This window comes from Larus michahellis, chromosome 1, assembly GCF_964199755.1.
Source record: "Larus michahellis chromosome 1, bLarMic1.1, whole genome shotgun sequence".
In the NCBI taxonomy this organism is placed as follows: domain Eukaryota; kingdom Metazoa; phylum Chordata; class Aves; order Charadriiformes; family Laridae; genus Larus; species Larus michahellis.
The window spans coordinates 34379549-34400816 of record NC_133896.1 but is presented as its reverse complement, the minus strand read 5'-3'; the positions used below and the strand labels follow the sequence as shown (position 1 = coordinate 34400816).

At 42.8% G+C, this 21268-nt stretch overlaps 1 protein-coding gene across 3 annotated transcripts; it reads left to right on the top strand.

Moving 5' to 3' along the window:
* Nucleotides 1-1006: 1006 nt before the first annotated feature.
* SLC38A2 (solute carrier family 38 member 2) lies at nt 1007-18225 on the top strand. 3 transcript variants are annotated; one of them, XM_074568765.1, is made up of 16 exons: nt 1107-1871; nt 2496-2693; nt 3030-3111; nt 3221-3336; nt 6482-6555; nt 6651-6743; nt 6939-7020; nt 10083-10165; nt 11173-11231; nt 11360-11509; nt 12293-12372; nt 12475-12575; nt 12955-13079; nt 13794-13938; nt 14056-14153; nt 14871-18225. In XM_074568765.1, exons 2-16 carry the CDS (start codon nt 2575-2577, stop codon nt 14967-14969), a joined length of 1506 nt encoding a protein of 501 aa, XP_074424866.1. In that variant the 5' UTR covers nt 1107-1871; nt 2496-2574; the 3' UTR covers nt 14970-18225. The 3 variants fall into 3 exon arrangements, with proteins under 3 accessions (XP_074424799.1, XP_074424866.1, XP_074424941.1); XM_074568698.1 differs by having other exon boundaries at nt 1007-1871; nt 13794-14153; XM_074568840.1 differs by lacking the exons at nt 1107-1871; nt 2496-2693; nt 3030-3111; nt 3221-3336 and adding an exon at nt 5642-5809.
* Nucleotides 18226-21268: the final 3043 nt, after the last annotated feature.

The window sequence follows — 21268 nt, the reverse complement described above, 5'->3', positions numbered from 1 at the left end:
CGCCCGGCCGAGGACCAGGCGCGGCACCACCGCCCTGACCCGCCGGTCGGGGGGGGGGTGCCGCGGCACAACTCCCCCACCACCACCACCACCCCCCGGGCGGCACCGGGCCGCCGCGGAAGCAGGTGCGACGCCGCCGCCGCCGCTCTGCGCCCCGGGGCTGCGCGGGGAGGCGCCGCCTCACGCGCCGGGATGCGGAGGGAGAGGCGGGGGGGGGGGGGGGAAGGGGGACTGTGACGTCACGTGCCGGATGGGGGCGGGGGGGGGGGAACTGCAGTGATGGAAAATTTTCGGCTCCGCATCTCCTGCGCGTGCCCTCGTCCCCCCCCCTCCCCCCACCCCCGGTCATCCCCGGGCGGCGGGAGCGATCCAGAACGTTCTAACGGGTTCCCGCCCGCCCCGGCGGCAAAGACACCGCTCACCGGGAGCGATTCCACACGGGAAAACCTCGTGTGTGTGTGTGTGCGTGTCCCGGCGGAGCCCCGGGGCCACGTGCCGTGGCTGGGGGCGCGGTGGGTCTCTGCCCCTCGAAGGTGCGAACCGCTCCCGTGTCCCCGCTGCCGCCGCCGCCGCCCCCCGGCCCCGCGACGGGCGGTGGAGCTGCGCGGCCGCCCGCCCTTCGCACCCTCTGCCGTCTCCCGGTGCCGCAGCGGGGGAGAATACAGAAAGGCTTCAAACCACTCGGTGGCCGGGCATCCTCCACACGCGGGAGCGGGCGGCTGTCACGCAACGCGGCCGGGGTGGGGGCCCGCTTCCGAACACACTCCCCCCCACCCACCCTCAAGAAGCGGTGGCCAAAAGGTGGGAGGGTTGGGGCGAGCGGTGCAGCCCCGCTGCCCCCTTCCACGGGGATGTGGCAGCACAGCCCCTCGAAAGTGTCAGGAGCGATTACCGGAGGAAAAGGAAGCGGGATGTTTGTTGTTGTTGTTGTTATTGTGTGTCCCCCCCCCATCTTTTCCCTGAAGTGGGGTTTATCCCGCATAGCCTCGCTAGGGGGAGGCCGTCATTCCCGGTCGCTTCCCGGAGGAAACGCTGGGGGAGCCTTTTCGTCTGCCCCCGGGACGCGGGCTCGCACGTGCATCGTTGTAATTAAAAATAGCGAGTGACAGCAGCGGGCAGCCACGGGCCGGTGGCGCCTGTCAGGCGCCGAGCTACGGGGAAGCGCCGGGGGCCGGCACCGGGTGGCAGCGGGGAGGAAGGCTCCCGGGCGGGCCGGTTGTCGGTGCTGCAGGTGCCGCACCGGGCCGGCTGGAAGCACCTTTCCGGGGGCGGGGGGGAGGCGCTCCCCTGAGAAGCACCGCAGCCTCCCGTCTCCCGCCGCCAAAGGCGGGGGGACGGGGGAGAGCCGCCCGGGGGCAGCCACCCCCGCTGCCATGTGCGGGCGGCCCCGCTCCCGACCCCCCGCCGGGCACCCGCCGGTGACCGGCTCCCACACACACCGCGCCGGTGTCCCGTCCCGTCCCGTTCCCCCCTCCCCCCAGCACCCCGGCGCGGTCAGTGGGGCAGGGCGGGCGGGCGGCGGGGGGCGGGCGGCGCCGCGCCCCTCCGCGATGACGCGCCCGCATTCCTGCCTGAAGAGCGGCGGCGCCCCGAGGGGGCCGTCAGACCGGGAGCGACGCCGCCGCCGCCACAGCGCTGCGGAACACGACACTTTCTTTCCCTTTTTTTACACCGCTGGCTTTTTTAAAGTGAATTTTTTTATTATTATTATTTTTTTTACCCCTACCTTTATTTATTCAGGGCTCTGCTTTCGCTGAGCTTTTATAGTTAAGGGCTTTCTCCCCTCGCGAGAAGCAGCACCCCAGAGAGGAGCATCTCCTCCTTCCGAGGCTTCGGCAGGGACACCTCGCCCGCAGGCTCTTGCGGAGAAGGTACGGCGCGACGGCCGGCAGCAACGCGGTGGGGACAGTTTTCGGAGGCACAGCGGCCGCTTCTCGCCCCCTTTGTCCGGCGGCAGCCCTCCGGCTCGCCCGGCGGCGGCGGCGGACGCGGTCCGGGATGCGCCGCTGCTGCATCCCGGGAAAGATGGAAAAAACACAAAACCCCAAGCGGCCGCGGCGCGCCGCAGTCCCGTGACCCGGTTTGCATTTTTCCGCTGAAAACGCCGGGATGCGCCGTGCCGGAGGGAGGGAGGGAGGGAGGTAACGCGGCGGCGGGACGCCGGTGTGACAATCTCCCGTCGGTGTTGCATCAGCCCCGGGGCTGGGCGGGGAGGTGGCGGGGGGGGGGGTGGGGTGTGAGTGCGGCGCGGCGGTGCCGCTACCCCGGCCCGCTGCCGGTGCTGTCGGTCTGTCTGTCTGTCTGTCGGGGCGGGGGGCGGCATCCCCCACCCCGAGCGAGATCACCTTTGTCTGCCCGCGCGCCCCCCGCCCCGCGCGCGCCTGGTACTTTTCCACTCTGGGGCGCGCGCTGGCCACGTGACGCTGCGGCACTGACGTCGCCTCCTTCCCCCCCCCCCTCCTCTCCCCCCCCCCCCCCTTCCCCAACCTCCGCAGGCGCGGCCGGACCCGCCGCCCAGCACAAAAGAGCGGCCGCAGAGAGAGACCAAAACACCCCCCCGGACCCTCTCCCGCCATGAGCAGCGCCGAGATGGGCAAGTTCAACATCTCCCCCGACGAGGACAGCAGCAGCTACAGCTCCAACAGCAACGACTTCAGCTACCCCTACCCCACCAAGCCCGCCGCCATGAAGAGGTGAGGGGCGGGGGGACACACAACACGGGGGGGGGCAGCCTAGCCCCGGTTTAAGCCCCGTGTGACAGGCCACCTCGGGTCCGGGGGTGTCAGGAAAACGGGAGTGACCGCGAATGTAAACACACGCAATGCTTCGTGTCCTGGGGAGGGGGGGGCGGTGTGACATTCGGGTTTGAGCGGGTGGCGGGGGGGGGGGGGTGTCATTCCGTCGGTTTTCTCGTTTCATGTTGAAGCGGATCAGAAATGGGAAGTGGAGATGCGGGTTTTTCCCCACCATAGTGGCTAACGATGCAATGTTTTGGTTTGGCTGGGGTGGGTTTGTTTTTTTTTTTACAGCCACTATGCAGATATCGATCCAGAAAATCAAAATTTCTTGCTCGACTCCAACGTTGGGAAGAAGAAATATGAAACTCAGTATGTAAGTACATAGCCACAGCATTTCCAATTTCTTGCCAAATTTATGTTTGTTTTAATTCTGAAATAAGTAATAACTTTCTATTAATCATTACCTATCTCCCTTTTCTCAGCATCCGGGTACTACTTCCTTTGGAATGTCAGTATTTAATCTGAGCAATGCTATTGTGGGTAGTGGCATCCTTGGTCTTTCTTATGCCATGGCTAACACTGGAATTGCTCTTTTTGTGTAAGTATATTTTGGTTCATCAAGAAAAAAAATCTTTCTGCTGTGTAATTAATAATGGAAAAATACTTGATGTAAGAATGTGACCTTTACAAAATACCCAGTCATTGCCGTAGGTGCAGCATTGCATGTTAGGATTTATGGCTTGTTTTAAATTAAGACGTGGTGACAGGTTCAGGAGGACTTGCAAAAATTAAACCGATTCATTGCAAGTTCTGCAACCCACAAAACATTTTACAGTGAATTTTCCTTTACTTAGCTGTAGTTTCTCCATGAATAACTGATAGACTTCCCTTGAAAATTCCATTATCCAAGTGGAAAATGCAAGTACTACTTGACAGACTGAAGGCTGTATTAGCTTTTTCGTTCGGAGTTCACCGATTGAAACTGATGACAACAGAAACTTTTCAGTTAGCGGAAGTCGTAATTGCACAAAAAGTACAGGATCGGGCTATAGAGAAGTAGAAGAAAAATGTAAGCAGAAGAGGAGTATTTTAATTGTCTCTTGCAAGTCTGGCTGTGTCTACTCTTTAAAATCTTAGTGGCCAGTCCTGCCTTTTCCTCAACTGATACGGTTGTGCCTATAGAGGTACGATGTACCTAGGCGAATAAATAAATCCTTTTTATTGCCATGCTTTTACTCAATTCAGGGAACTGGTTTCAGCTATAGCTATAAAAATTGCTGTCTCCCTGCAAGGGAGGGATGTGGAATAACCAGCATATCTTTATTGGAATGTCTATATTGGCAAAAGCTTCCAGGTAGAAGACAAGGCTATAGTCACGTAATTGGAAATAGCATGAAGAAACTATTGTGTATAGTGCTTCTAAATGTCTTGGGAAAGTACATTTTTCATATATTGGAGGCAGTTCAGTTCACACAACATGTGATATCAGTGACCGAGTGCAAATGGGAATCCATGGATATGTTTTAAGGAACTTTGTATTTTTATCCTGGAAATAGATAAGTATGCTGAATGTTCAAGAACAAGTGAAGAGTAGCATTTAGTTCTAAATTGGCCTTACTCTGTTGCCAGATTTCCAGAAAGGTGTAGGTCAGATTTACTTACAGATAACTTCACAGCATATCAGGGTAGTATTTAAGTTTCCTGACGAAACTACCGATGTGTAAAGTTTTGATCTAAAGGATTTTGTTTTAAATACGTGGTGATTTGTTAATTTTTTGCTAAAACATTCACTTAGATGATGCTAGACTGAATGAACAATTTAGCAGCATGAATTCAGAAGAGATAGATACTTCATCTCTTTACGCATCAGTTTCATGCTCTAAAGATGTTCTGCAGCACCTGTAGGATAATCAGCATAATGCACATTAGGACATCTCTGTGGAGAGGAAAAAAAGGATGTAAGGTTAGATATTTGAACAGATTTGCATATAATTATATAATGGGTGTCCATTTTTCTGAAGAAAAAAGTGCTCAAAACCGTCAATGTAGCCATTAGGTACTGAGGCCATTTAGTTACCTTTCATTTGCAGATACTGCATTCGGATCTATTTGCGTTAGTACTGTTTCAAAGATAAACGAGCTTGTTACCTTTCAGAACTCAGTGTAGTTTGTATAGTTCCAAGGCAGGAAAGCAGTCAATTGCTGACGATACTGAGGATTTATGATGACACCGCAGGCTTTGCAGACATCCTTTAATAAGCAGGTTACAGATTCAGATCCAGATGCGGTTGATTAAAGGCAGTAAATTCTTCGAAGGCTCTGTGGAGTCACTTGTGTCAGTGCTGTGACTTGTCACTTGTGTCAGCACTAAATAAATGAATGATACGGTCTGGAAGCCAGAAACGGAGTGAGCTTGGAGATGAGTTTGCCGACTGGTCCTGTCAACGCTGCAGGCAGCCATTCGAGGTTAGGACTGAGGGGTGCGGGATCTGTGCTGCTCTAATGAAATGCAACCCTTGCACATCTCACTGTGCTGTTCCTAGTCGGTGCTTGAATTAAATCCTGTCTAATCTCGACCTGTCAGAAATAGAGGTTTATTTGCGTGCATGTGTTGGGGTTGAATTGTCACAGTAACACAACTTTCCTGGATTCCTTGTGCGGATCTTGTGAAGCTTTTCTCAGATGTTCTTGTTTCCAGTTTGTGCTGTGTTTACTAATTTCACTGATGTTAAAAATGACACAAAAGCAAATGTAAAGAGTACTGTGGGAGCTCTAAATGGAGCTCGCCATTTTTGAGCAGATGTGCTGATTCTTAGCTTTTTTATAAAGCAGAGTGCTTGTATTGGTATAAGAAAGGCATGGGGTTTTTTGAATGTATTGTAATTTTCCACTGTGTTCTTCAGCAGCTGAGAAGTCCCCCCTAGCGTGCCACTCCAGGAAGTGCATTTGTTGTGGGAGAGATTTCTTGTTGAGAGATCCGAATTTTAGACGTTGCAAATGTGCTTCTGGAAATAATAGATATTGCCTCTAAGAGCTGTAGGGAAGATAAACAAGCCACTAGCGATTCCCATGTAAGCACACATGAAGAATAACTTTTGAGCAAAGAAAGTATTGTTGGGTTTTTTTTTAGATGACAATAAATACGTATTTCCATTTGAAGAATCAGCTCTCAGTACGTCTGAATTTTCAGTCAATTCTTTACGGTTTTTGCAGTGTCATTTTTACATAAAAAAAGGCATAACACAGATTTAAGCTGAAAAGCTGTTTTGTTTAAGACCAAGAGATAATCTTCGCTTTAGGTACAGTTAGTCGTAACTCAGAGTTCAATAGATGGTGACACACTGTTGGAGGAGGATAGGAAGACAAGAGAAACACAGTTTCTTACAATAATACAAAACCTTTCCTAGTGATACTTTGTTACGTTATTTATATCAAATGTAGCCAATTATAATTGCCTGACACTTGCCGGTGCTTATGCCACCTTAATGCTGAATATAAGCGTTGCTTAATCCTACGCTAGAATTTCTCTGTATGCCAATGAAAAGCATTTTAGTATAAAATCCTTTCTAAACTAGGCAGTAATTGGGTTTTCAGAACACTTTTAGCTGGCCTTAGAATCTACAGGGTTTTCCCAGATAATATTTTAATATGATTAAATTTTATGTTTGATCCGCCTTTATTTAATAAGGTTACAGTAAGTCATTTATGGCTATTAAAATTTTGCATATTTCCCCCCCCCCCAGGATACTCCTGCTGTTTGTCTCGATAGTTTCTTTGTATTCAGTGCATCTCCTTTTGAAGACTGCCAATGAAGGAGGTATGGCCAATTACTATTTTACAAACACATGGTATGTTTCATAGGGTATCTTTGTGACACACACCCTTCCAATGGATTATTTTGTTTTCTTTTAGGATCTTTATTGTATGAACAGTTGGGAATGAAGGCATTTGGTATGGCTGGAAAACTTGCTGCTTCTGGATCAATTACAATGCAGAACATTGGAGGTGAGGACAAGATCTTAAAAAATCTGTACTGCCAGTAGTAATTGTTCCCTACTTATTCTTGGAGACTTTTTTTTCACACAACATGTGTTCATTAACTGCTTGTGTTCAAGTGAAGTTATGAAACATGTTATGTGATTCTTGCATCTTGTGGTATATTCTATATTTGTAATGATCTATGATGTTATTCACCTACAGCTATGTCAAGCTACCTCTTCATAGTGAAATATGAGTTACCATTGGTCATCAAGACATTTATGAACATCGAAGAGACCACAGGGTAGGTGTTAGAACTCCTCATCAGAGAAACTATTAGGAGAAACAAATACGGAGACTGTATATATTTTTATATGAAGACCACGTTCGGTACACCATAGGGTAGCTTCTTACTCAGACAGAGATACAGTAAGTTTGCCCTTCCCCTGAGTGCTCCACTTTAGATCCAGCCTGTTCTGGGAAAAGGGTAGAAAAATACAGGTATCGCATCATAATACAGAAAGCTGTTCTCTAAAGAACATCAGGTAAGTGTTAATGTATGTACCACTCGATAAGGAAAGGTAAATGTTGTTATGGTTGGTTATTTTTGTTTTCTTTTTTTCTTACTGTGTTCCAACTGGTTTGGACTGATTATTTTGGTTTTCTAGTGTTAATATTGTGGGAAGCGATTAAATATAAGACTAAGGTGCAGTTATGTAATGAATGTCTTAAGGAACAGTTCTCAAAAAGACATGGGGACTAAACATTGAACTTAAACATTTGAGTTTATATGCCCAAGACTAAAATGGTAGATGGATTGCCATTTAGCCCTGGAGACACCTTGACTCCATAGTGGCTCTCCTGCTTGGCTTTAAAAGGCTTGGGTGCCTTGGGTAGGATTCATTTTATCTAACCATACTGTCTGAAAGTTAGATTTTGAGCTCATCATTACTCTGGTCTTTGTATAAACAGTGGAGAAAAGTGATTTTCTGTAGCGGTGAGTTCAGTGCACCTGCCTTAGATACCTGGTTTGGGCATCTCCAGAGAGCAGTTTATCATATCACTCTGTGTTGAGAGGGTGTGTAAAAACAGCTGTCTAAAACAAGATGCCTGACTTCAGATGGATAGAGTTAAGTGCTATAAATCTCACTCTTCAGAGTTGTACTTCTGTGCCTTGTCCTGAAGTGTCCCAGTCTTGAGAGGGCTGAGCAGCTCAAGACTCCAACTTACACCTAAGCCTGAGTTCAGAAGGTAGGCGTTTTTCTGCCTCTGTTCCCCCAGGGGTTCAAGCCATTTGGTGGTGTTCATACAGCTTGCTGATAGATATTGTCATGACAACGGTGATAGCCATCTTTTTTTTTTTTTTTTTTTTTTTTTAATGTACTCAAAGAATATTTACTTAACAGTGTAATGTTTACAAATTCTGTCCTGGGAAGGTTTGTTTCCCTCCTTTGGCTGAATTCAAGGCCTTATTTTCCACTTCTTAAGAAAGTCCCTGGAGTAGCCAGTATTTACAAGGGGGCTTGGAGGCAAATATTTTTAACTGTCCCATCTCCAGAGTAGAATTCAAAATTGGTTGCAGTTCAAGAGGGAAAGTTAAAGGCCCTCAGTCTCTCTGGATACAGCTGCTGATCTGCAATATCTGGCAGACAAAATTTAAGAAAAAATGAGATTGGTATCTTAAGTGTGTTCTTGTTGGCTGGTACTAGGTAGCTGTACACTGATTTAAAGTCAGTCTTTTCTCAGTGCTCTGGCAATTGTGGACTCCATTTAACTGACTCTCTCCATGCGTTGCTTAGGGGAGTCTGGGTGGCTACCATTGGCATGGATTCCACTCTGGCAGCCTGGTGCCTAAAATGTAAGCACTTAACCTGTTTAAATGTCCCAAAATAATGCTTACTGTAGGAGGTATTCTGGAATTCTGAAACAACATTTCAAATACTAGCTCCATTATAAAAATTCGTTTAGCAATTTTTAAAATAGTCAGCTGTATTTTAAAGCTGTGCAATCCCATTCTTTACTCTTCAGCACAGGAAAAGTCTTTATGTCCTTGGTCTGAAAGTCCTGATGGTCTCCATGTGGGGCATGCACAATAACAGTGCGCGTTCGTGTGACTGTATCAAATGCAAGGAATCTCTGTGCTGTGACTTCTTTTAAATTTACTATGAGACTACGTTTTTCTAAAAAAAAAAAGATGACAAAAGATGTGTGACGTTAATGTCCTACACATCTGAACTTTCTAAAATAATTTTTTTACATTTAGTTATCCCAGATAAAACTGGGTAAAGAGAGGACCAAATTGTTTTTGCATTTGCTACATAGATCCAGAGCAAATCTGTTAAAGTTATTCCATATTTCCGCAAGCATATACAGGCTTATAATTCAGCAATTGAATTTGAATGCATAATTTGCCAATTGGGTCATTGACTTTTTTTTGTTTACCTAAATAGTTGACAGTCCATTTAAAAATAAATACTCTTATCTGATACCATAACAGGATATAAAGTATTAATATTTGGGAATAAATGCTTAGTGTTGCTTGAATTGCTTAAAGCATATAGAATGTTCGTGTAGGACAGATGGAGAAAGCAGTTAAACTGCCACAGTTAAATACTCAAGTTTTTCTGTCAGTTCAGTGAAATTGCATTATATTTCCACGAATCTAACTTTGTTTTTCTGCGTTTCAAAGGAAGATGTTAATCATCTAAGAGTCAAAAATGTTTTGTTAAAAAATAGCTGCTGCTGCTTCTTATGCAATGAATGGCAAAAATGAACTGAAGGAAAAAAATCTTCTGAGGTTCTTATCATAGTTTCCCTACGTAAAGGGACTAAACGTGCCTCCAAGAGACTCCCAGTGCCGGTTGGAGTTTTCTCAGCCAGTGGGCTTGAGCTACTGCCTTAACTCCAGCCCTCACCTGTTTTTCTTTAACTCCCACAGGGTACCCAGCAGAATTTTATTTCCATTAAAAGTGGCTCACCACCCTGCTGGGGCCCTGCAATATTCTAATAACATCTGGAGAGTTGGGAACCAACATTTAAGCAAATTACTGTTTTTACGTGATTGATCCCAGTTGACTTTTTTTCTGACCAGTCATTTATTTTCCTGTCTTCTGACTTTCAGATGCACATTAATTTTAGAAAAGGACACTAAAGGAAAGGCACAATGCAGGTTTGGGGTGAGATGAGAAGGTATTGTAGGGCTTTAGGTCCATATAGTAAGTTGAACGCTAATCCTTTGTGACATGAGGTACTACATTTTTTTTAAGAAGCCATATGTTTTAGGAGAAATAAGAGTGAAGCCTAAACTGCAAATGTCGTAATTTTTAAATACTTTGTTTACTTACAAATATTACCTTTTTTCTACAGAGAATGGTATCTTAACGGCGACTATTTAGTGCTGCTGGTGTCTGTCATCCTCATTCTTCCCCTGTCCTTACTGAAAAATTTAGGTAAGCAGTACAGTACAATCAAAATAAAAACATATTGAAAATACTGTGAGGAACGGGTTGATATAACATTTGGGTCTTGAAGTACTATGTGAATTAACAGTTGCCTCCAAACTTGTCTCTTGGGACTAATCAGTGTTTAAGTATTTGCTGTCAGTCTACTTCAAAAAAGAAAAAAAAAAGATCAGGACAAGTATTTTAAGTGACAGATGTATTTATGGAAAGTAGAAGGACAATAGATAGGATAGCGTTAGAACAAGGCTCAACAGTAACTCTGTGTTCTTATCACAACATTTGACCTATTTTGGTTGGTAGTGAAATAGTATAATATTATTAGCTAAGAGTGTTAACTATTAGAGCCTATAGCAATCTCAAAAGAATAGGGATGCTAGCCCTGGGCAGTTAAAATGTCTTTGCAATGTAAATAGAAGTCACCTTTTTCATTTTACATCCCAAACAGTAGCAGAATATTCATACCAGATGCTGTATCTGAAATAGCTGTAATCCAGTAATATATGTGAATCATTCAGTTAACATACTCTTCGTTCAGAGAATCCTGTAGTACTAAGAGTCTCAATGTGAATTACTTTCTCAAGTTACTACTTTCTACAAATTAAATGAATCAACAAAAACCAAAGGGAAAAGGCTAAGTTATCTCATAGTGCATTCTGTTAGAATTAATTCTATAATCATTCTTAGTATATAATAAAAAATTCACATACTTGGTGGTGTGGTGGTTTTGTTGTGGGGTCTTTTTTGTGAGTTAATATTACAAGTAAGTTTAATATTACAGACTCACTGTACGTACAGACCCTAATTTGTCTTTGAGAACTTTCAGATCTGGGTTGAGATTAGCGGAAAGTCAATGAATAATTAACTTTTTCTATGTAACACTAAGAAAATGGCAATCTAAAGAGATCACTGGCAGAATATATTTTGTCATAATGTTATGACAGGGATGGTGTTTCTGTTTATTGTACCTTAGATTTTTTTCTCTTTCTTGAACACAGGGTATTTGGGCTATACCAGCGGCTTTTCCTTGCTTTGCATGGTCTTCTTTCTGATTGTTGTAAGTATAATCTTGTAGGCTTCCAGGCTTGTAAAGCTGCATTTCAAAGTGAAACTGAACATAGTTTCTGAAAAGTTTCACAATTTGCATTAGTCAAAGTAACAATAAATACATGGCTTTTTTTCTAGGTAATTTGGAAGATGTTTCAGATTCCTTGCCCAATGGACAGTGACTTCATGAACATGACATTAGCAAATCTGACAGTGGCGCCTTTAGTAAATGAAAACATAACAAGCGATGATATGTGCAAGCCAAAATATTTCATCTTCAATTCACAGGTAACTGGCTAAAAATCGGACTCTCTGTTGAAAATAACTTGAGAGAGACTAAATACAGAGCAGATAAATTAGATCATTTTTCCTTCAAGTAGTTGCCCAGTTATAAACTTGGGATGTGCTAAGACTTTCTGTTCCAGTAGAGTTAGGCACTGTTTACCTTCTGTAGACTGGGTGTTTCCACACTCCAAACACACGGGAATTAAAGGAGTGTGAGGTGCCTGCCTGAGATGAGTGGCAATAAGCGCATCTCTCATTCTCCAGCACGGCTTTTCTCAAGTTCCATTCAAGTAAGTTAGTAAAGCGTTTTAGAAAGTAAACGGCAGAAGAAGGTGAAGTAAATAGTAAAAGCATGCGAATGGGAAATGTATGCCAGGATTTGGAATAGATTTTAACTTCCCAGTCACAGTCCTGAATGCTCCCAATTAATTACAGTGGTGAATCTCCACACATGGGGAAGGAGTGTGTGTAATAGCCAATACCAAGACCAGGCTATAATGGGTTAAGCCTGTGAGATGCAGAACATAATTCTGAATGCAAATATATTCAGCTCAGCGTGGACTTCAGTGAGATTTGAGAGTATGTGGTACCTCGGGGTCTGGGTTTAAGAAAATATGAACTTGTTGTTTTAATTTTTGCCAAAGTTTCAGTTGTAAAGAACAGCTAGTCTTTAAGACAAACTAAAGCAATGCCTAAGTCAAAACTGAAAAATCTACCGCTGAGTTTTTTAAAACTAAATTTATAATGTCTGTTGAGATACTTAAGAAAGATACTTCTGTTTTTCAGACTGTCTATGCTGTCCCAATCCTAACGTTTTCTTTTGTCTGCCATCCTGCAATTCTTCCTATCTATGAAGAACTGAAAAGGTAAATGTTAGATGTGTGCCTGTAATTTCACTAAACGAATAAAAACAGTGTAAAACAGTATGTTCTCGTTGCTGACAATGTTTCTTTTTCTCTTTCTTGTAGCCGAAGCCGTAAAAGAATGATGAATGTGTCCTATGTATCTTTTTTTGCCATGTTCCTCATGTATTTATTGGCTGCTCTTTTTGGATACCTGACATTTTATGGTGAATATTGCCTTCTCTGCTTTCTTTTAAATGAATTACATTCCGCAAAACCACAGTATTATTTTAAGTTAGAGCGAGCGTTTACTACAGGTTCTATATATACACTGTTTGTTGGGGGTTTTTTTAGTACTTTTATAAGTGCAGACCCAAAAGGAGATCAGCAGCAGAATTAGGCCCAAGGCACAGGATTAAAATTGGATTAAACCAGATTTAGTGCCTCCAAGTTATCCCTGTGTAAAATGGAGATGTGCTTACAGGAGCTGTTGAGGCTTTCAATTCACAGTGCTGTAACTGTAAAATTCGCTTAGGATTTGGAGCAGAAGCAGTTGTGTGAGAAGTATGTTGACTACATCTAATTAAAATACTGTTTTCTTTATAGGAAATGTGGAACCAGAGCTGCTTCACACCTACTCTGCTTATCTGGGTGCTGATGTTCTTCTTCTTATTGTGCGTCTCGCTGTACTTATGGCTGTAACCCTTACTGTACCTGTAGTTATTTTCCCAGTAAGTAATTTATTTTTTTAATCCTACTGCTGTTTTTTTGTGTTCATCACCTGTCCTGCTGCAGTCATTTACTGATTTGGCAACACCCACTTATAGAATTTTTCTCTTAACTGGAAAAGGAAATTTATTCTAATAAGCTTGGTGAAATGGCTCTATACTGTTAATTCAAATATATTCAATAACTAGGCAACATTTGCAAAGCAGTAGATACAAATACGTTCAGTTGCATTGTTTTCCTGGTGTGATTTAATTGGAGGAGTCAAACAGATTGCCCCTTTATAAAAGTACTTGCGCTGTTGTATTATCAACTTACTTACAAAAGTCAGAGTGTTTTTGTAGGTACATTGTGAACGTGAATTCTGCCTGTTTAGATGTATATTGTTGACCAGCATCTTTAGATGTTACAAAAGTCCCTGGGATTTATTTTTGTTAAAAACAGATGTTTTTCCTTGTGTTTTCTCCACTACTGGCTGTGCTTTGAAAATCTCAGTCACTGAAAAGAGAAACAAACCAGAAACACAGGCCTGCCTTTGCAGGAAGTAAATATTTAAATAAAAAAATACTTTAATGTCTTTCAACTCCTATTAAAATCTGAAGTGTACAGGAAAATGTTGTTAAAATACTTTCATAAGGAAGGTCTAATTCAGCTGACAGTCACTGGCTTGCACAGTGAAGACTAAGCTGTCTTCTTTTTTTTTTCCCCCTTTTCAAAAGATCCGCAGTTCCATCACCCAGCTGTTGTGGGCAGGGAAGGAGTTTAGATGGTGGCGTCACTGTTCCATTACAGTTGCTCTTCTGGCGTTTACCAACGTGCTTGTTATCTTTGTCCCTACTATCCGAGACATCTTTGGATTCATCGGTAAGCATTTCCACGTCAGTTCAAGTAGTCTTTCAAATCTTAGAAAATGCCGTTGCGATCTAATTAAATTATATTTACCTGTTTATGAATATTTATTCCTACGCTTTTTAAATACAGGTGCATCTGCGGCTGCCATGCTGATCTTCATACTTCCTTCTGCCTTCTATATCAAATTAGTGAAGAAGGAACCAATGAAGTCAGTGCAAAAGATTGGGGTATGTAGAGACAAATATGTAATAGTTACACTTGCTTACTAATTCAGGGCAAGAACTTTAGTTTCCTTCTTCACAATTTAAGAATTTTGAAGTCCTGGTGAATGTAGTCACCTGGCGCTTAACGTTATCTTAGTTAACATGTGGAAGTTGCACAGGTACTCAAAACTGAGGAGAGTGATGTGACTTCAGTGACTTCTCTTACCCCCCAAACTCAACAGTAGTTGGGTCATTCTGTTGCTGAAAAGAACCAGATTTCAATAGATTGCCTGTAAGAGCTATACTGAAAAAGTCTTGTCCTCCTTTAAACTTTCTTTCAAGACTTACTTGCCTAATTTACCCCATAAAAACTTACCTCCACTGATCATTTGGGTCATCCTGAATGATCTTGGTGTTCTTACTGTTCTTAGACATACTGACCAAGAACCAAATCGTGGACATACTGAGTCAGAATCAAGTCAGCACAGTGGTACAGCCTGACTGGTATCAGCAGTTACCTCTCAGTTGAGGGTGAGGTCTGCTATGCTGAAAATAAGTGTACTTCTTTATTTGAAAAAGGACCCCAAGTATGAGAAAGATACCTAGCTCCTAGTTTACTGGGATGTCTTGTCTTTTTTACTTTGTCCTCCATAAGCGATGGCCTTTGTGCCGTAAATGGGTATGACTTCATGGATATAGTAGCAGAAACTGAAATATTTCTTTTATGTTTTCTTTTTTCAGGCTGCGTTCTTCTTTCTAAGTGGTATACTTGTGATGACTGGGTGTATGACACTGATTATTCTAGACTGGACCCAGAATGTTGCATCTGATGGCCATTAACTGTCCTGGTTTAATCTCTAATCCTCCACTTCAAATGCCAGTGTTCACTCAGTACCACTGAGAATCAAAATGAGCTATTCAGCTTCCTTTAAAATGCAGATTCTTTGTTGATGGTTCTTCTGATTGTAGAATACCCGAACTCTGCCTTTAAGAAACTATTCTGCATGATGGAAGTGGATTTTAACATCAAACCACGTGGGTGTCTGGCTGAAGGAAGTGACAACTTTATTCCATTCCAGAGAATGGACAGAACTCTCCGTAGACTTTTATCAAGCCATGTTTGGCTTTCGTCATTGTTACTTGGATATTTTGTTATTTTACTTGAATGTGCCTAATGGAACCATTTGATGTGAGAAATAACTCTTTAATTTACAGCGAAGTGTTTAAATAACCAATGAGAGAGAGAGAGAAACGCTATTATTTTTTGTACCAAAAATTCTTATGGACCTCAAAAGCACTATTTTGACTTTAAGAAACATTTTTCTAAAAAGAATAACATAGAAGAGCTCATAAAAATATTTAATCAGCGTCCTAAATTAAATCTAGAGGCATAATTAGAAGAAATTTTATTTTAAAAAATATTTCTAATGACCAAAATAGAAAATGACCCAATTGAAGTCAAAATTCTCTAATTATAAATGCTTCCCATGAAATTCACTTGGTTCAAAGTAGAGTGAAAATAATCCTGAAAATAATTTATCAGCTTACTTAAGTAGCTACAGTTACCTTAGTTCCCAGAAATGGTGTGGAAACCCAAATTTTCAAGCTTTAAAAAATCCACCCTTTAGAACGGGTACGTTTGAGAAAAACGTAGCTGATCTAAGAAATCGTAAAGATGGCGTTGACATTTCCCTTCTTGAGGTACTCAATAGTGCAATTGGGTAAAACAGGGTTTGGGGGGTTTTGCCTTTTTGTGTTTTTTCTGTTGTAGATATGAACTCAATGGCTCTGGAGTATCGCGCCATTAATATAAAACTCCCTCCTGGAGTTCTTTTTATTAATAAGGTCCATTTTCAGTTGTAGCAATGTTTGTTGGATTTTTTTCTTCTGTCCAATCTATCTTGACACTCTGTAGGAAAACAAAAAGGTCCTAATGTAGTTTACTAGTTGTATAATACTCAAAAACTGTACAGTATTTCTCAAATTACTCATCCATTATTGGATTTTGAATTACTTGACTATTCTGTTTCTGAGTCAAATCCACAGAATAACTGCACCAGTATTTCATGCTTGGTACAAACTCTCTTCGCATACGCAACTGGGATTCCTCTTCCAATTTATACTGTATAGTACTATTAAAGATAACCTCATAGACTGGATAGTCATCTCATACTTGTTTGCTTCAGAAATAGGTAAGTTTCTTATGAGCCCTAGCTAGCTAGCTGATGAAACAGGTGCTGTATGGTTGTGATTAGCTGTTTTGTTTCTAGTGCATGTTTACTCTTTCATTCTTATCCCAGGTTGAAGAGAAGTAACACTTGTTTAACAGCGTACTTGGCTTATAAGAGGTTCTCAAACGCAACAATACTGGGTACAAAAGCCTAGATAGAGATTATTAATGAAATAATCATGGCAATGTGGTCGACTGTCTTCATCTGACACGATGCGTTCAAAATCTGATTTACAAAGTTCCACTCAGACATCGTGTCAGAGGGAACAATAAGGGCCTGTCATCCATCAATTAAACAGTGCCTGAGACTTTTTTGCTCTTGTAGAATTAATCAGGAACAAAGCTAAATGATAGTCACTGTTTGGCAGATAATGTCAATTTCTGCCCAGCCATTTAATATCTATGAAAAAAAATTGCAGGTATTTTGTATTGATACTTCTGCATGACTGTAAGTACTGGTCACTAAGTCTGTAGCGTAAAACTGTAATGAGAAGTTAAGATTCCTCTTGTGTTGTTCGTATTATTAGTTCGGTGGTACTCAACTGGCAATTAACGATCCTGGAGTCAGCACTGACGAACGCTCCTTAGGTACTTCTCTGCCTCAGGTACTGTACATCCATGGCGAACTATCCCATGTTACCTGATCTCCACAGAAGTGCTGAGCGTGTGCCTCCTCAGTACTTTGGCAGCTTTTCCTCTTCCTCTCCGCCAACGTAGAAAGGCGGAAGAGGATTAAAATGTCGTCTACCTTTGAGCAATTTGTAGCACATAAGGGATGAAGCGCTTCCCTTGACAGCATTTAAAAAGAAAGAAAAGAGAGAAATAGCCTCCCTTCTCTCCGTAACCACGGGAAGAGGAAGGAGGTGCAAGTGAGAAGTTACTGCACAGCCCTTCTCAGCAGCCAGAGAGGAGGAAGATTTTTGTGACACCTCACAGTATATCGTACATGTCACTTAATTCTCTGAATGTAGCAATTTCCAGTTTTTTTACATTATGTGTTACATCATTTGATGACTGGCTCTCCACCTGCAACAGTTGAGTTCCACTTGGCTGGGTTGATTTCCAACATCTGATTTATTTAATTAATTTTGCGTTTCCAAACCTGTCTGCTTAAAGTTACCTACATTACAAACCACCTGAAAGAGCAGCTTCAGTATTAAACCACTGTTTTGTCACCTCAGTTGTTAGACATTACTGTCTTCCATGATATTTCAGTCATAAATGTAATGTTATTTATAAAGCATTAATCCATTAAAACTAAACCTATTTTTCAATATTTATGATAGTCTATGTACATAAATTGTATGTGTGTATATACTGTAAGTATAATGTATATAATGTAGGTTTGGAATCCAGGATTTATGTATATATTCCTCTCTCATTACTGATTGTTACATCATTTCAAGGAGTTGTTCATGGTGTCCATCTGTATAACAACTGTCCAAGGAAAGATTGTTTTACAACAAAATGCAATGCTTACAAAGATGGAAGAAATGTGTTACGCCTAAGGTGTGTAAGAAAACACTAAGATTGTATTTATTACAAATGTATATGTTGCAATAAACACAGGAGTCACTTGGGTCCATAAAAAGCATCGTTCAGGTTCATGTATACTTTTCCTCTAAAATTTACCATGGATGTTACGATTTCCTGAATGGAGCAATTTAACAGCTTTTACGATCTAACGTATGTTAGGCCACCAAATTCAGGCATCCTACGGTACATCCGTGTACATATGTAAATATCCACTGTATTGTTAGAGGCCAACACTCTAGCTGCAGTTGTTGGCAGGGAGTGCAACACAGTTTCAATGAAACATTGTATGTTTGTTTTAATGGAAATAAATAAACAGATAATCCTAAAAAATGGTGTGGTGGTTTTCTTTTTGTGGGGGAGGCATTTGAAGGGTCTTCCTTAAAGACGATACTAAAGCTAGCTTTAATTTCTTGCCTATTTAACTTATTTATGAGCACTTTTCAGGAATAGGGGGAAAAATAGCATACAACTCAGTCCACAATCTATGACACTACAAGAGTAAACAGAACAAGCCTGGACATTAAAGAAAATGAGATTAAATTCTGCAAGGAACCTGTATTATGTCATTTTTTCAGTACAGGCATATCTGGAGACAAGACTCTCTGTGTTAGATCTCGTGTAAGTGTAACAAATGAGTGAGTCTTGCCAAAATCCTATGCCATTCTCCTCCAACTGAATCTCCAGGAGAAAAATAAAAAAAAAAATTCAAAACAGGTGGGTCTGTTTCATTTGTATTTTAGCGATTGGATACAAACCAAGTGCAGCACATCAGTTCTTTGTTCTCCAGAAATCTGTTTCAATTCATATGAATCTTTGTCCTTCCCAGATATTAAAAATGGGGTGTGAGAGGCACTGGAGGTGTAACTCCGTGTGTTATGTATGTAACAAAACATCATATGAAAGGAATGTTAAAGAGGTGTATTTAAGTACTCTGAAATCAGGAAAAGCCTCAATTAAGCTTGCTTTAATTACATGATCACATGGAATTTTTTGCTGGAATCCCCACTGAGTAGCTATTCATTATTTTATTTTTTACCACGTTTTCTACGTGTTCTTAGTGTTTATGTATTTGCTCAAAGTCCGAAGCCCATCCTGATGAGGGATGAATGTCCTCATTTCTTTCTCGTTCTCATTTTAATGTCATCTTTGTGAAACACAAACGATTACTCATTTTCACAATGTTGCAGGCCTGTAAGAAGTTGTTAATCAGTTTGCACACCTGGGGACCTGAAGTGTTGGAGAGGCAGTGCCGTGAAGCAGCCATGCATTTGAGGCCACAATTTAATGTCTGGCACTTGCTTATTTGGTATTTCAGCCTTTGCTTACACGCATCCGAAACATAACTGCAAGCAGGTTTTGGGGGGAGCATCATCCTTGAGACAAGAACCCTGAGCATCAAGTTAGCCCCTTGGAAAGGGTGATCATGTCTGGAAATGCGCCTTTTCAGAACTTGCCTACCCTCCCACAGGAATTTCACAGCAGTGGAGAAGCCCTTTCCCTAGAACGCCACTCCGCTAGTTGACCAATTAAGCCCGCCTCTCCCCAGCCAGGCATTTCCATCAACTTAAATATTACGTGAAGTCGTCTTTTCTACACACTTCTGATTCCTCCCCAGAGCTGGCTCACCCTGTGTGAGGAATGAGACAGTGCAATGATTAAAAAAAAAAAAAAAAAAAAAAACAGAAATGATGTTGTGTGACAGTATCATTCTTTGAACCTCTTCACCCACCACAAGGCCTTTGCTCCAGAAGAGGGACAAGCTGTCGCTTAGGGTTCATTCACAATGCTGAGATTTGGGAATCTCTTGAGGCCTCTGCAGGTGAGAGATGGCATCTTTACTTTCTTCTGGTTCTCCTGAAGTTTACCTCTTTTTCCCCGCTGGGAACAGCTCGTGTACCCGTTTGTAGGGCAGCACAGCTCCCATTCAGTCTGTGTGCCCAGGTTTCCTTCCTGGAGAAAGAGAGCAGAGGGTGGCTAGTGTAAACCCAAGTTTCAGCGCCAGAAGGAGCCGAGGTGCCACGAGGGAGCCCCCAGGCCTGATCTTCCATGAATGTGGATGTAGTATCCTATCTCCACTGCAGGCGCGCCCAGCACCTGCTTCCTCAGCCTTTCTGGTTTCAGCCTCTTGAGCTGGACCTGCTTTCACAGGCATTTCCTTCTGTCTTCTTGCACAGCTGCTTTTGGCTGCCATGACTCCTTGTCAGCTCCATCACTCTTACTCTGACCCCGGTCCCAGCAACACCGCCTCTCCCAGCTCCTCCTGCAAGCTGCCTTCCCTCATCTTACTACCTTCCTGACTACATGCCTGCCCAAGTCCAGCTCCCACCCTTCCGCATTCACTTCACCCAGGCACAGCTAGAAACATCTTCCTTTGCTTTTCCGAGCCTCTGGCCAGCTGGTCTCCTTATGGCCTCTGCTCTAACTACAAGCCTTTTCTTCTTCTTCTCTGGCCATCCCACCAGGTCCTGGGTCTCCAGCAGGCACACGTGGACTCCTTTGGTGGCCCGGAGAAGCCCATTTCCACATTCAGGTTGGACACCTCTTGCCCCTCCAGTTTTTGGCCAAGCACGAAGCCCTGCTGCAGAGAACGGGAGGGACAACTTTTCCCAGGAAAAATGATTCATTATTTTGCTACGGGAAAACATCCTCTTGTCCACACTTTTATTCCCAAATGGGCCAAATCATCCAGGCTGATTGTTTTTCCATGCAAAGGCACAAAAACACCACCTCGCTGCAGTTACTTGTCATGGAAAATGTCAGGAGAAACATCTGAAGCTAGGTAACATTTAAAAGAACAGAAATGTATTCCAGTAAGAGACCAGTTAGGTCATCCCAGTAACAGATGACATCTTCAACCATGTTTGAAAATGTTATTTAACTTAGAAATAAGTGCTATTTTTTATTTTCATTATTACTTATATATATTACAAAGGGGGGAAAAAAGGCTTTTCCAATTGCAGAACATAAATTGATAAGTAATATATGTTGGATAGGCACTAAAAATAGCATAGAAATTCATTATGGGTCTTGAAGAGGAAGTGTAGCTTATTTAACTAGCTTTTTGGTCATCTTTAAAAATCTTTTTTACATCATCTCCAAACAACTCCGATGATTACAGCAAAATCAAATGGAGCCAGGTGAGGTGCTGTGGGTATTCCCAAACTCTCAGCAGTTATTGGGCTGCGACTAACGTGGTCAACCACGTGTCTACTTTTTGTTAAAATAAATACCAGTTGATGAACAGCCAATATTCCTCCTTCCTGCCCACTTCAGTGAAATGATTTAATCCGCTGGTGCAGTGTATCTCAGGGCTGGAGCCCAGGTCACTATAGAGAGCAGACAGACAGGTCTCACGAGTGGTGGCCACGGACTG

What these genes read in the sequence shown, in the direction of transcription:
- SLC38A2 (XM_074568698.1), top strand. Translation starts at nt 2,575, where the DNA reads ATGAGCAGCGCCGAGATGGGCAAGTTCAACATCTCCCCCGACGAGGAC. An exon ending in ACTGGAATTGCTCTTTTTGT is followed by an intron (nt 3,337 to 6,481) that starts GTAAGTATATTT and finishes CCCCCCCCCCAG; the next exon opens with GATACTCCTGCTGTTTGTCT. An exon ending in ATCTATGAAGAACTGAAAAG is followed by an intron (nt 12,373 to 12,474) that starts GTAAATGTTAGA and finishes TCTTTCTTGTAG; the next exon opens with CCGAAGCCGTAAAAGAATGA.